Source organism: Euwallacea fornicatus, chromosome 8 (assembly GCF_040115645.1).
Source record: "Euwallacea fornicatus isolate EFF26 chromosome 8, ASM4011564v1, whole genome shotgun sequence".
Lineage (NCBI taxonomy): Eukaryota > Metazoa > Arthropoda > Insecta > Coleoptera > Curculionidae > Euwallacea > Euwallacea fornicatus.
The window spans coordinates 620872-637023 of record NC_089548.1 but is presented as its reverse complement, the minus strand read 5'-3'; the positions used below and the strand labels follow the sequence as shown (position 1 = coordinate 637023).

General features: G+C 32.7%; 1 protein-coding gene across 8 annotated transcripts in view; it reads right to left on the bottom strand.

Moving 5' to 3' along the window:
* The window catches only part of LOC136340822 (antichymotrypsin-2-like), an 83413-nt gene that overhangs the window by 34009 nt on the left and 33252 nt on the right, over window positions 1–16152 (bottom strand). Inside the window, exon 4 of one of the 8 annotated variants that reach the window (XM_066285196.1) lies at window positions 2376–2594. The exons of 5 other annotated variants lie outside the window; for them this stretch is intronic. In XM_066285196.1, the coding sequence (XP_066141293.1) occupies window positions 2413–2594 (182 nt within the window). In that variant the 3' untranslated portion in view covers window positions 2376–2412. Of the gene's footprint in view, window positions 1–2375; window positions 2595–3479; window positions 3969–7481; window positions 8130–16152 lie in introns of those variants that run through there. 2 more of the 8 variants (XM_066285198.1, XM_066285200.1) reach the window with 2 other exon arrangements.

Below are 16152 nucleotides of genomic sequence, written 5' to 3'. Positions count from 1 at the left end.
GTGAAGAAGACGATTTGGCCTTCACAGTTCCCTGATGTCAATTCAATCGACTTTTTATAGGAAGAATTAGATCGGAAGATCCGACTTTTGTATCCTTCATCGACAGCTGAACTGTAGTAGAAATTGGAAAGTACATGGATATCGATACAATAGGAAACTTTAAATACACTGGTGGAAAGGATGCCGCGACTCGTGGAAATGATTATTAAAGTGAATAATGGTTTTTTCGATGAAAATAAAGTTTAATGTTTTTAAGATTTTTTTCTCCCAATTTTCGCCAACATTATTAATTGTAATCTAACTCTTGGCTATTTTTGAATGGTATGAGTTTAAATGGAAAATGTTCAGGGAATCATAGGATATTCAATGAAAAAATCACTTTCTATTAATTGTATCCAAATTTTGACAGGTAGTGTGTGTGTATACATATTTTTATTTATTTATTTATGACGTTTTTCCTATAATAGATGTACGAATACCCTTTTGGCTTCAGATTTTGATTTTTCAATAAATTTTTATAGGTTGTTAAAATATTTATTGTTTTCCTGTGTCATATTTTACTATTTTAATACTGGAATGTTGTAGTATCCTTAATATAGTATTCAATCAAACTAACTTTATCGTTGAGATTTATTATATCAATTCCACTGATAAAACACAAGAAGTATAAGTACTTTTTGTAGCCACTATATGTGTTAAATTTGAATATTACTACACTGTATAAAATAACAGCAAATTATTGAAAGTTTATCCACTTTTGACCGGTACTCTATCTATAATGAGATTAAAAAATATAAAATACTAAAATAGTAGTTGAATAATTGTTTACGATTACTCAGGAATGAGTGAAAGTCTTCCGGTAAACAAAACGATATCGAAATTATCCTGATTTGCAACTAATGCGATGAGAAATGGATGATCCGCCGTAAACTCTTCAACTATCAGTAGACATTCCTCGTCCATTATGATTCCTGCATTAAAAAATACTACATTTGAATACTGTACCTATATAACTTCTATTCATTTATTAATTCAATCAACTTCTCAACATCTGAAAGAAGTAGAACGACTACAAGGGGAAAATGTATTATAAGCAGTTTCAGATGCAGTAAGGCCGTCGGATTTACGCATGACCGAGGTAATATTTAATCAGTTTCCGAGTACGGAATACATTCAACATTCAAAATATTAACAATGGCAAATTATAAAACTGAATTTGACATGCTTGATATCATTCTCTTCATAACTACGTTTGCAGCAGAAGTCAACTGTACAATTACAAGCACATATTGCCGTAGTGTAACTTAGATGTATGGGATGTTCCAAATAAGATATTCTATTCCATTGTCTCGAAAAGCATGCCAGTTGCGTCAAAAAAATTCCTACAAAAGTTATAGTTTTTTTTATTAAATAATAATTTGGCAGATGTAAGGTGTACCATTTTGCCGGTATAAACATCAACTTTGTTATTTTAAATGGAACTCCCTATTTTTTACACTATTTTCACATTTCTCATCAAATTTTAGAACCACTTTATGTAAAGTATCTTATGTATGAAATCTATCATTTCCCAGTTTCTTCGGAACTAATTTTCCTGTACACAATCAGAAATTCCTGGCATATTCCTAATATGATGGGCGGCAGCGAAAATATGTTTTCACAGCTGATCTTCATCTCTTATTTCACTAGCAGTAGATAAAATTTTTCTTGAAATTCCAAAAGACAAAAACCAAAGGAATAAGATTCAGAAATATGGCAGGATATTCATATTTCTTCAAAATTATGACTTAAGTGCTCGACAACTGGACGTAAAGAATACATTTTCACGTACAGTATTGGCCATAATTATTGTAATTATTAAAATTGATTTATAATTGTGTTTAAACCGAAGGGGCAAATGCGCCACCCTGTACAAGTTGTTCGAATTTGGAGTGTTTTGATAGGAAAACCTCATTTCCCGGCTAGAGAGGGAAAAATTAGCACATGTCAAAAGCGTGATTTTTGAGAAAATATTAATGGGGAAAACCGTATTTCGATATTTTTACAGTTCACGGCGCTAGACGGCATTTCTCGATTTTCGGCCATTTTCGAAATTCTTCATGACTTTTTTGTTTAGTACAATATTGAAGTAAAACACAAACATTCTTAAGGAACTTTTTCGAATTGATTTCAATGGCGTACTTGGTTTTTTGCTAAAGGGTACCGTTTTGTCAAAAACCGACATAACTTTTTTATTTTAAATGAAAATCACATTCAGCTATAACTTACGGATGAAAATTGTGAAACTTACTTCACTAATACCCAAGACTTTTTTTACTGTATTATGAAGAAGAATTTTTGTTTGCTTAGATAATATCTTTATTAATGCAAAGATATATACAGAAGCATATTTATTATATTTAATTAAAATTTTTAAACATTTGGTTTCGCCACTCTGCCTTGGAACAGCAGAAGACCCTGGAAGTAAATTTTATCCTCTTTTTCTTCATCTACAACTGATACTTGGCCCTTCAGAATCACAACGAATGGATGATCTGCGATGAATTTCTTTGGTGATACTGGGATCTTTAAGCTCTTTTCGATGACGAATAACGCTGAAAATCGGTTTCAGTCCAATAGGTACAAAAGAGAATGTGAAAACAGTTAATTAGTCTAGGAAATAAACAATGATCATCACGTGATACACCACATCCGAGTTGCTGTTAATCTGATTGAATCGGAAGCCAACAAAAATCAATTTCGTAGATGGTAATTATCTATTTAAAGCATTGCTATCTCAGACATTAGCGACCGTATGCTGAATTTGGCAATAAAAACGCAAAACTTAAACGACACCAAGCACACTTGTAAACAGAGATGATTAATGTTTCACAATGATATTAGCTATGTGTATTTTCGATTATGATTAGTACGAACAAATGGTGGCAGTTACATAAATACGGGGTGTTTCATAAATATACCGATAAATTTTTTTAGATAACGTAGTAGTCATAAAAACAAGTTTCCAAGATACTGCGTCGAACCGAGCAGGAAGCCAGTTCCAAAAGAAACTCTTGCGAAAAACTGTTAATATTTCATAATGCCGTTCGGTAACATGAACGAATAGAAGATACGTCACTTCGAGCTCCAGCTAAAATTAACTCTATATTACTGGTAACAGAGCTAATATGATTCACTGGGGATAACACTGCCACTAGGCAAATACCATGAACTAACCCGAACTAACAGTAACATTGAAGGACTGAAATGTATTAAAATCTGAAAGAGTATTGAAATCGACAGAAGACTAATCGCAACTTCTGATACATGAAATATTACCAACAGTAAACAGGCAGAACGGTGGATGATCTGGTCTGATGGGTCTGGTCCGACAAATGAATAGTAGTGAAATCGGATTTATCTCCTCAGTGTAACAAAAACTGGCTTGAGGAAATCCCGAATAAAGATATTCGATATATCGTTTCAATGAAAAATATATGTTTATTAAATATATCGGTATTTATTACGTATATAAAAATGGAAACAAGGCATCAGAATAATTACAGCTTCCTGATTCCTAATGATGCAACTTATATCATACTTTATATTAAACTCATACATAAATTTATATGGAAGTGGACATTTCGAAAAAGTATAATTCTTACCTACACCTATTAAAAAAAAATACTCTTACGTAACTAATAATGTTACTTATGAACAAATTTTCCTATTCTACTTTTAGGTTTAATATCTTTTTGAACATTCAACTTAGACGCGGGTAATTAACTCAGTTATCTTTGGCTTCTAATTTCACGCCACATTGTTGATCTTACTCAGCTTAGCTATAAACAATGTGTTTGAGACTCTATTTCTTCTTCTCTCATTCATTCTTTGATGAGATTGGATCAGGAAAATGCAGGGATGGTCAACTGTAAATATTGCTGATCTATGCATCCTTATAGCTCCAGATCGCGCAACTAATATAAACGCTATCGGAAAATTATTTGTATAAATCTTTGCTCTTGCACACACCGCCTAGAGCTTTTTTACATACACCGGTTAAGAAGAAAATTACTTAAGTACGAATATTTTGACAAGTTGGGTGCGCATTCTCTCGGCAAATAGGAATAATGGAGTTAAATTTCAAGAAATCTAAGTAATACACCAAATGTCTCGCCACTGTGCCGATATCTCTTTCAGTGTTAGACATAGAGTAAAATGAAGTGCTGCGCCTATTTTCTCAATGCAGAAAAGCATACAGAGTATTTCAAAAAAATGTGATGAGTCTATTTTTCCTTTAACTAGATAGTTTTAAAATAATTAAGTACACAATGTCGCATTTTCAATAGTGTAAAGGTGTATCATTTGCAAACTATGTATATACAGGGTCCGTCATATGTATATAATATCACCCAAAAAGATCGCATCATATAGGACAGTTCTTTACTTATGAATTTGAGTGATTTTAACTTTGCCTTCGAGTCGTACTTTACAAATAGTGAAAAAAAAGATATACAAATCGAAAAACAAAGACTATGTGTACTCTCAAATTGTATTTTTTTGAACATTCAAAATCTAGCATTGTTTCTCAAAATTTTGAAAAATTGCGAATAAAAAAAAGTTTTTGTTTCTCAGTGTCTACACATACGCCCATGTTAAACTTTTTCGGATGAGTTTAATTTTAAAATTTTTTTTTGTATTTCTGCATTTCCGATTAACCTATTCCTAACAAACTATTTATATCTGATGTAGTACTATGGGGATCTTTCACAACCGTCGCGAGAACGTTAAATTCTTTTTCTTCGTTTACTACGGGGTTTATTCTGTTACGCTTTTCGTATTTAACTCATCTTAAAAGTCCTGTCAAATCTGTCCGTCAATCTTTGAAATGATAATACATATGAATGCCTCCTATCAGAAAGCTTCTTACCACATACTCTGGATGAAAACAATTCTTAAAGCACTCTCCGAGAAGATAAATCATATCGATTAATTCTTGAGTCGTATAATCAATTTTTAATACAAAAAACTTGTTTTTAAAGAAATAGAATATGAATAAAATATCATTGAGTGCCACAGGACACAAAAATAAATAATAACACTGACATAACAACGATAAGCAATGGTTAATCAGGTATTCATTGCAATTTAGTTGCTCTGATCTACAGAACACCATCAAATACAGTACCAAATGTGGAGCAAAGAATTAGAGAAACTTTTAATTCAGATACTTTCTTAATACCAAAAAAACATATTATTTCTATTTATGCATTTTCATAGATACATCCATCAATTACACATCATAAATTAGAATTAGGGATGTATCGCCTATGCATAAACTTGTAAAGCAAAATTACGCAAAAACTATGCAACTTTAGTATAGGTAATTAAATACACTGGTGGCCAAAAGTAAATTGACAATCCTATACATAAATAATTTTTCTATCTCAAAAATTTAAAATTCATACCTGGCCAACAAAACCCATAAAAATAAAATACAAACTCTTAAACTATTTATTGATAAATTTCTTGTTTTTGCACTATTTGTTTATCGCATTATTTTATTGATAGGACATAGTTGGTGTTGAGTGAGCCCGGACAAAAATAAATTGACAATCTATTGATTAGTGACTTAAAAACTAATTATATTCAATTTTTGTGATTTTAACAGTGAATTGAGTTTGTGTGTACCTAATTTAATAAAATGCCGTCAGGAGTTGCTTTATCAAGTGAGATAAAATCCAGAATTATTGCTGATTATAAAAAAGGTATTCGCCAAGCCGATATTGCTAGAAAATATTCATTATTGAGAATTTTTTCAACAATTTTTTTGTTTCACAAGTTTCACAAATTGTTAAAAAATTTCTCATCCACGGAAATGTTCTCCCTTGTCGAAAAACTGGAAGACGTAAAAAAACTACTGTTGCTACCGATAAATTTATTTTAAGACGAGCAAAGCAAAATCCATTTATTACTTCCAGAGAAATAAAAGATATTTTAGACGAAAACCAAGTTTGTTCAGTAAGTTCGCGTACTGTGAGAAGAAGACTACAGAATTGTGAGCTAAAAACTGGAAGACCTGCTAAGAAACCTTTGCTTAGTAAAAGAAATTTGAAGGCCCGTCTTAATTTTGGAAAAGAATACGGAGATTGAACTGTTGACGATTGGAAAAAAGTCATTTTTAGTGATGAGTCAAAATTTAATTTGATCCATTCGGATGGGAAACGATATGTAAGACGGCCTGAAGGCAAAATATGCGATCCAAAATATACTATTCCAACGGTCAAGCATGGCGGAGGATCCGTAATGGTCTGGGGATGTTTTTCTGGGTACGGTATCGGACCACTTCATCGAATAGAAGGCAATATGGATAGGTTCATGTATTAAGACATATTAGAGAATGTGATGGTACCTTATTCAGATGAGGTTATGCCTTGTAGACTACTTTCAGCATGACAATGACCCTAAGCATGCTTCAAAATTCGTTAAGAATTGGCTAACAAAAGAAAAAATCAATGTTATTAAATGGCCATCCCAGTCTCCGGATCTTAATCCGATAGAAAACTTATGGGACTATCTGGACAGAAAAATTAGAACCAAAAGATATAAAAATAAGGAAGAACTTTTTGAAAATTTAAGGCAAACATGGGCGGAAATAGACGAAACTTTAATTAACAAGCCAATTGCGTCGATGCCAAAGAGAATATTAGAAGTAAGAAGGAACAGAGGATACAGTATTGATTATTAAAGAAAAGAGTGTATTTATTTTTAGGTTTGTTTTTTTTTGTTATTTAAAAGAATTGACAATTTATTTTTGTCCACATAATAATTTATATTTTAATTTTACATATATTTTTTTGTAAAACATTTGTTTAATTTACGAACATTATTTATCTAGAGTGGATAATTATATCATTAAAAAAAAGAATTAGATTATTGTTTCTCTTATTTAGTAAATTAAAAAAAAAATGTATTTGTCAATTTACTTTTGGCCATCAGTGTATGAACATAACTTATTTTTCAGTGTAGTTTCATAATACATCAAAATAATGGTAGGGTTCCATTTGAAATGTTTAAGTTTTGACGGTTTTTTGATGTTCAAGTTGGTTTTATTTTTGTGGACACTCTGTAGAAAGTGTTAAGCAACTCTTGTTACCATTCTAAAAATGAACCTTCTATTGTATTATAACAAAAAAGAGTTCCCAAATACCTTTCCGTTGGTTAACAATTTGTAATTTTTCAAACATTTGTAACTGTCACATACAACGTTCAATTGTACATACCTTGAAAACTATCAATTTTAAGATTGACAGCGTGTTAATAAGCTTATATTAAAATTGAACGTAAAATCCAAATATGTAATAATATATAGGATGTTCCATTAAAAAAAAAATGTTTTTTTTTGTTATATCTTTTTTTTGACAGACCCTGTACAATGAAAATATTTTTAAAATATACCTTATAAGGTTGTACATATAACTTTAAAAAGAATTTTCGAAAAAAACTATAACTAAGGCCGTAATCATTTGACGCACGCTTAGTGGACAATCCTGTATACCGAGTACTTTTTTTACTGACCTTTGAGAAAGGAAAGTACAGGGTTTCGTATACAACTCTTCCAATGTCAGCATTATTAAGAATGTCAAAATACTGTTCTAGTTCATGGTTAACGGTTAAATGATTTCTCTTGTTAAATAAACTTTAAAATTCGTGGTGTATGTAAAAAGGCAATTCATTAATAGTCAGCACCATCAGCATGCGTTCCCCCACATGATACGGATTAAACCCAACTTAAAATCTAAAACAATTAAGTATACAATTTTTAATATATATTAGTATGTTATTTAGTATATTTCACTTTTGAATTATATAACCAACAAGCCAATGTCAAACTTATCGCGACTTATAGACATTTTCATATTTCGAATAGGAAAAGCGAAACAGAGAATACAAAAGTAAATATAAATTCTTAAAAAGCACAAATTATACTCGATTAAGTCTTCCTATAATCAAAGGATACACTAATTTCTTTCCTTTTTTACGCCTCAAGTTTTGTTTCTTTCGTACCAGTATAATGCATGGATGGTCAAGCGTAAATGTTACGGGCATTTCTTGATGAATTTTCCACGTACGGACTGTGATATGTGCAACTATTTAAATATCAGTGAAAAAAGTATAAATTTTATTAAGAAGGTATAAGATTATCCCCGACATGCATACCCACCATGCCATACATTATCACGGTCCCACATTATCTTATGATTCAGGTATTTGCTTTTTAACGAGACTTATGAATGCGATTCAACAACCCATGGTTAATCCTTTTCTTAATTTAATGTAATAAACTGACTTATTCCTAATCTCAGGTTAATAATTATCAAATATTAATAGATAGTTTGTGAAAAGTCGATAGGTCTGTGGTTAGTGATGGTGCTGCACAACAGTATAATGGTCCATACTTACTCTTAATATTAGTAAGAAATTATTAAATTTTCGCAATCCTCGTTTGGCTTTTAATCGGAATAATAACTGGGAGTTATAGCCTCTTGTGCGTACACGTGTATAAAGACAATCAGCTGAAGTATTGAGCGCTTGAATTTCGAACCAAAAATATGAAATAGGTTTTGGCAGAATAAAGCCCAGGTATTCTGATACTCACTGTACAGAAAAGACAATAAATAAATGCACTCGTATCTGGGATACAACAAATACCATAAGGATAAACGATATCCTTGTGAAAAACACAGTTTGCCGTTCTGTACCAAGGTAGTATCTTAATTTAATTTGTCTTAGTGGAAACTAAGTGATAAATTTACCGAAAAATACAAAAACTTATATTTATACACATTCAAAGTTTCCTTTGATTTGACAATCTACATTAAAATGAATGAATATAAGGCTAATGTTGATCTTTGGTTAATATTGAATGGGAAATATAACATTTTAATAATAATCTCGTATACAGTACTGGCCAAAAATGGTGAAATTTTTACATTCTGTTCATATTTTTATAATTAAACGTTATAACCTTCATTTCATTTTAGAAAAATATTTATTTCTAAAGGTTCTTTTAAAAGCATACAGTATTGGGCAAATTTAGGGCGACTCGCTAAAATATGTGTTTTTTTTGACCCCATAAAACAAATAAAATAGGACATTTATTAACAACATCTAGCACCTTTATCTGGGCATTTATTTTCAGCTTATCTAGGACTGCCGTCCCTTATGAGTATTTTTTAAATACCAGACTAGATATTTTGCGACAAAATCAAAGCTACTTCTTAATTTTCTGTTTAGCTCTTGTGGGTAGCCAATCGCATATACCGTTGTTTAATAAAGTCTAATAGTGCAAGATGCCTGGTGGAAAATATTATCCAATTGATATTAAAGAAAAAATTATAGAGGCCTATAAAGCAGGAGTACCACAGTAAACAATAATTGGACAATTTAGAACAAAAAAAAAGATTGTTTTGAAAATTATCAAAAATTTACTTATTAGGGAGAAGATTATAAATATAAAACGAGGAGGGAAAAAAGAAAAACAAGCAAGCAAGAATATCGGAGAATAAAAAGGATTAGTCAGAGATATCTAAATTTATTTGTAAATCAAATTTTATCGGAATTAGGTAACTTTAGTGTGTCTTCAAGAACCGTCCAGCATTGTTTGGTAGAAATGGGACTTCCTGGAAGACCAACGAAGAAACCATTACTGACCAAAAAAAATCGAGATAGTCAAATGTTTCTTGTAAACCGCTATTTACACTGGACTGTTAAATATTGGAACAAAAGATGTTATTTAGCAATGAATTCAAATTCAACGTTTTTGGTAGTGAAGGTGCGCAGTTTATACATTGCTCCGCTATGAACAGGTTCGATTCTAAGTACGTCTCTGGCACTATAAAGTACGGTGGTGGCAATACATGGTTTGGGGTTGCTTTGTGGTTAATCTATCTGCCTTATTCATAAAATTGAACATAAAATGAAGATGTTATGCTTCCATAAGCGGAATGGGAAATCTCTTTGAAATTTATGTTTCAACACGAAAACGACCCGAAACACACTGCTAAAATAGTGAAGCAGTGGTTTGTTGAAAAAAATATTAAACAATTACAATGACCACCTCAGTCACCGAATTTAAATCCAATAAAGAACCTTTGGGGAATAGTTGATAAGAGGGTTCGAAACAAAAACATCTCAAATAAGGGTCAGCAGCTGTGGCAAGAAATACAAAATGCTTGGAAACCTATAGACGACGAGACAATATCTAATCTAATAAAATCAATGCCAAACAGATATCATCAAGTTACTGCCAATAGTGGATATTGCACAAAATACTAAATTTTAATTATGAATTTATTTAGAAACCAGACCAGTCGCTCTAATTTTGTAGCATTTATTACGGAACATTTTTTATATTATTTTTATCTTAGAAAAATATGTTTTTTTTTCAACTATATTTTCCATAAACATTGTATCTTTCTTAAGATAAATGTTTAATTTAGTGCATATTACACATACGATACATCATGAGAAATAATAAAAAATAAAAAGTCGATCTAATTTTGTCTCATACTGCATTAACAAAATTCTAATGACTTTATAAATGATGAAAAAAAAACGTTTATAATTTTAAGCGGACAAAAATGAACAAATTTTTTCTCATCTTTACCACTCTATGAATTTTGCTCGCCTAAATAGATTCAGATTTTGGCAGTATATTTCAAAGGGTCGACAAAATGCCTCCTGGAAGAATTTGTCTTATCTAATTAGACAAATTATAATTGAGAAATATCGTTAAAGATTTAAACTCGCATAGAAATGTTGTTCCCAAGCAAATTCAAATGATATAAAATCGAGGGACCCTCGCTAGTGTTCCTAAACCTGTAAGACTCAGGTAAACAGCTTTGGCCACAGACAAGTTAATTAGAAGATGTTCGTTAAAAAATCCATTTATAACTGATGAGAATATAAAAAAAGGTTACTCATCGATATCGATTTCTGTAAGATCAATTAGGAGACGCTCGTGCCAAGAAAAACTGTACGCTTGAAGACCTGCTAAAGCATTCTTCATATCTAAAAAAAAAGAAAATAGACAGGCCAGACTTAAATTTATCTTGAAACATTCGACCTCCTCAGGGATCAGTTTTGGGCCCAACTCTCTATAATTTATACACCGCTGATATTCCTATCAGTCGCGATACATTTATCTCCACATTCGCAGACGACACTGCTATACTAACCGTGGATAGAGATTGTACCCAAGCTGCCAATGCCATGCAAAACGAACTTCACGGCGTAGAGGAATGGCTTTCCAAATGGCGAATTGCTGTGAACGAGGCTAAGTCCAAAAATGTAACATTTACTTTAAAAAAAGGGGACTGCCCCCCGATCACCCTGAATGGAGTCACAATTCCTCAACACGAGTCAGCCAAATACCTTGGAATGCACCTCGATAAGCGACTGAACTGGAAAAGTCACATACAGTCAAAGCGCAAAGAGCTTGATTTGACTACGAAAAAAATGTACTGGCTAATAGGGCACAAATCGCAGCTCTCCGTAGAGAACAAAATTCTCATATACAAAGTTATCTTGAAACCAATATGGACCTATGGAATACAACTCTGGGGAACAGCCAGTCACTCGAACATCGAAATCATACAACGGTTCCAATCAAAAACGCTTAGGTACCTGACTAAAAGCCCCTGGTATGTTGACAATAAAACCATCCACTTGGACCTTAACATGCCTTGGGTTCGAGAAGAGATTGCCAGGTTCTCCCAAAAATACCAGGACAGACTGGACAATCATCCCAACCATCTGACTGGCCATCTACTCAGCGAGGAGACCATCACAAGAAGACTAAAACGATACAAGCCACCTGATATGCCGGAGCGCTTTAGCAGCTGAAGATATGTGTGAGAACCAGTAATATTAAGTGACCAGCCATTGGGCATCTTGAGGAACTTATATTGTTAAGTTCCAATCAAGACACTATATCCAACCATTGCCAACGTCTTTCAGCGCATTTACTTATTGTTTTTGTACAGATTGTAAATAGATAAAAAAAAAAAAAAACATTCGACCTGCACCTTTAACCAGTGAAAAAATGTACTCAGGTCAGTACAATCTATTTGGATAGGATGATATTAAATGGATATGGCATACTACGAATGAACGATTCAACCTTAAGTACAGTTGCGGGATTAATTATTCGTCCACTACGTAATTCTAAAAGAATTGAAGATAATAAAGCCAAATGCTACGATTGATATGAATTAAACCTATCATCTATTGAATTATTAGGTTATTAGCTAATTAGCAGTAAATATTGATATTTATTAAAATTTCTTGGACAATAAAAATGCCTAAAATATTTATTATTTGTTTTTTTTTTGTAAATGCCTTATAGATAAACTGAACATTGTACAGTAAAATCTCCCTTGACGGACACCTCCGATAAGCGGACCTCTCTAATAACCGGACAGTTTTCTGGGGACCAACTCTTTCCCATAAGATATTCTAATAAATATTTCTCTATTAAGCGGACTGTCTATTAAACGGACACGGACATTGAATCTAACTCCATTTTTACATTTTTTCTCTCATAAACGGACATTTATTTAGCCCGCGACCAGGAAATAATTTTCGAATGAACGTTGCCGTTCCTTTTAATATATTTAACGAATGGCAACGTTTTGCCTGGCCGCACGTCTTTCGTAGGGGAATTACCGGACTCCCGAAAGGCATATTATGTATGTATAACCATGCCACTATTTTTGTCTACTACATTTGTATTTAACGCAACGTTCGGAGTAGTCGTAGTAGTAGTAGTATTTCTCCTTGTGTGTTTTTAGTGTTTATATGTTAATAATGGCTCCAACAAAACGTCTGTTAACTTTAAAAGAAAAGCTGCAAGTAGTGGAAGTTTACGATAGAGAAAAACTTAGTGTACGTAACTTAGCGGCCCGATTTAATATAGGAAAAACCCAGGCAAGTGAAATAATTAAGAAGAGAGAACAACTATTAAACAGTTGTGTTACATCATTTAACTCGGAGCAGAAGAGATCATTCTTCAAAACTAAGGGATTTAACATCGACAAACTAACTTATGAATGGTTTGTTAAAGCCCGGAATAAAAATTTTCCTATATCAGGGCCTATAATTCGATCAAAGGCGAAAGAACTTGCAGAAAAAATGGGGTACCAGGATTTTCGCGCTTCTTCTGGATGGCTTGAAAAATTTCGGATTCGACACAACATTACGTTTCGTTCAATTTCAGGAGAGGCTGCTACTGTCAATACGGAGCACGTCGCCATTTTCAAGAACAATATTTCGGTGTTACTGAAACACTACGAGCCAAGAAATATCTATAATGCTGACGAGACTGGCCTTTTCTTTCGTGCCTTACCCGAAAAAACATTCGCTTTAAAAGGTGAAAAATGTGCGGGTGGAAAAATGGCCAAAGAACGCCTCACTATTTTACACTGTACAAATATGGCAGGTGAGAAGGAAAAGCTTTTAGTTATCGGAAAATCAGCAAGGCCTCGTTGTTTCAAGAAGTTGGACCTACGTACTTTACCTGTCACGTGGTATTCAAATAACAAATCTTGGATGACAAGTAATATCATGACAGAATGGCTACAAGTGTTTGATCACAAAATGGCCAGGGAAAAACGGAAGATTTTATTATTTATGGACAATGCCGCTTCTCACCCAAGAGACCTCAATCTGCAGAATATCAAAATAATTTTCTTACCACCAAATACGACAGCTTTGTGTCAACCATTGGATCAGGGAATAATAAAGAATTTTAAAATATGTTACCGCTCAATTATATTAAGACACATTTTAATAAAAATGGACAGTGTTAACAACGCTAATGAGTTAGCCAAATGTATAAATGTACTGGAGGCGGTGTTTTTCATTCATTCAGCTTGGAAACAAGTATCTTCTACGACCATAAAGAATTGCTTTACTAAAGCTGGGTTTAGATATGAAGTTACACCAATATCAGGTGAGGGTTGGGACCCAGATGACGAAGTCCCGTTATCAAAACTTGCGGAGGTGTGCAAAATGATGAGACATGCTGGACATGAACAAACTGATACAGATGCTTTTATTAATGTTGATAACGCTGTTCAAGTTGAAGATCAAGAAATGGAAGTTTCAATTTCTAATGAAAACACGGAAGAGATAGACTCTGAAGATGAATCGGATACGATGATATACAACAATAATATGAGCGATAGTAAAATCCATTCTTACAGTGACGCGTTTAATAATGTAAATAAATTAAAAGAGTTTTCTTTGAAGAACAGTGATTTGAGAGGATTCGAAATGTTAAGTAAGTTAGAGATACATTTTGAAGAGGATTTTATGAAGAAAAAGACCCGTCAAACTTCAATTACTGAGTATTTTACTTCTAAACTTTAGTTACCTAAATATGTATGTATATATGTAGTACATACATGTACATACATATACGTACTTGTTAATTTCTCATTTTAAAATATTTCTTTTTTTGTGGCTGATTAGTTAAGATTATTCTTATTTTACTCTCTTAATTGAATAAAATATTTATTTAATAAATAAGTTTTAAAAAACCCATCTATATTTTCACATTTTCTAATAAGCGGACACCTCCTATAAGCGGACAAATAGAAGACGACCACCGGTGTCCGCTTATGGGAGATTTCACTGTATTTCTGATATTTGAGTAGTATTCTTGTGCATAACTGGACGATACTGAACCCACTTACGATAATCAGACAGACGAGACCACCCCGCTTCCTTTTTCCTTCTAACACCCTCTTAGAATGTTTTGATAGACAATAGAAAGGTCCATTTTTTTTTCGCTTGTATTCAAAAGTTAAAGAGGTAGCTAGGTAATAGCATAATATTGTTACAAAACAAAATTGTACCCATGGGCTGAAAGACCATATGAGTCGATGGCCCCTCTCCACTGGAAATAAAGATTTGTTATACAGGGTGTCTGTAAAAGGTCTTTACAACGCTCTACCACAGATTTTTCAGATCAAAACAAGACGATTTAGCCATATTTAGTCTAGTCCAAAAGTTGATGATAACAGCGCTAGAGGGCGTCAAAGTTGAAAATTAAAAATCAATTTTTTAACATATTTTCCATACTGTACAACATAAAAACGTGAAAGTTAGTGTAGGGGAGTTTTTCAAGACGCCGAATTCATATCTGCTAATAAATTGCACTTACCTGGTAGAGGGCGCCACTTACGGCCCACCGCATGTATTAAATTGATTGAAACTTTTTTGCCTCCTGGTATAAATGATTTTCGAATACAGTAGTGTATTTGGTCATCGTTTACAAATAAAAAAGGTATACCTTGTTGATGTTGCTACGAGGAGCCGTTTACGAGATAAATGCATTTTAGTAATTCAGGTGTAAGATTTTAGATTAAACAACTTATTTACTACAAAAAGGTACTCTTGATAAGACCTTTAATAATTCGCAGTAGTTTTACAAGAAAACTTAATTACCAAATCATGAATACAAAGAAATAAGAATATCACAAAAACTGTTCAAAGAGTCCACCATTTGCACGTATACAAAGGTTTATACGCCGAAGAAAATTAAAATGTACTCTTTGCATAACTTCTTCGTCGTTTCTAATATTATTTATTGCATCTTGAATACGTTGCCACAGTTGTTCTTCGTTATCGACAGTTGTCATGTAAACCATGGACTTAAGGTGTCCCCATAAAAAATAATCCATTGGATTTAAGTCCGGAGAACGTGGTGGCCATTTTACAGGGGCGTCATTACCTCTGCCTATCCATTTATTTGGGTACTGTTGATTTAAATGATTTCTAACATTTAGTGCAAAATGAACAGTTTTTGTGATATTCTTATTTCTTTGTATTCATGATTTGGTAATTAAGTTTTCTTGTAAAACTACTGCGAATTATTAAAGGTCTTATCAAGAGTACCTTTTTGTAGTAAATAAGTTGTTTAATCTAAAATCTTACACCTGAATTACTAAAATGCATTTATCTCGTAAACGGCTCCTCGTAGCAACATCAACAAGGTATACCTTTTTTATTTATAAACGATGACCAAATACACTACTGTATTCGAAAATCATTTATACCAGGAGGCAAAAAAGTTTCAATCAATTTAATACATGCGGTGTGCCGTAA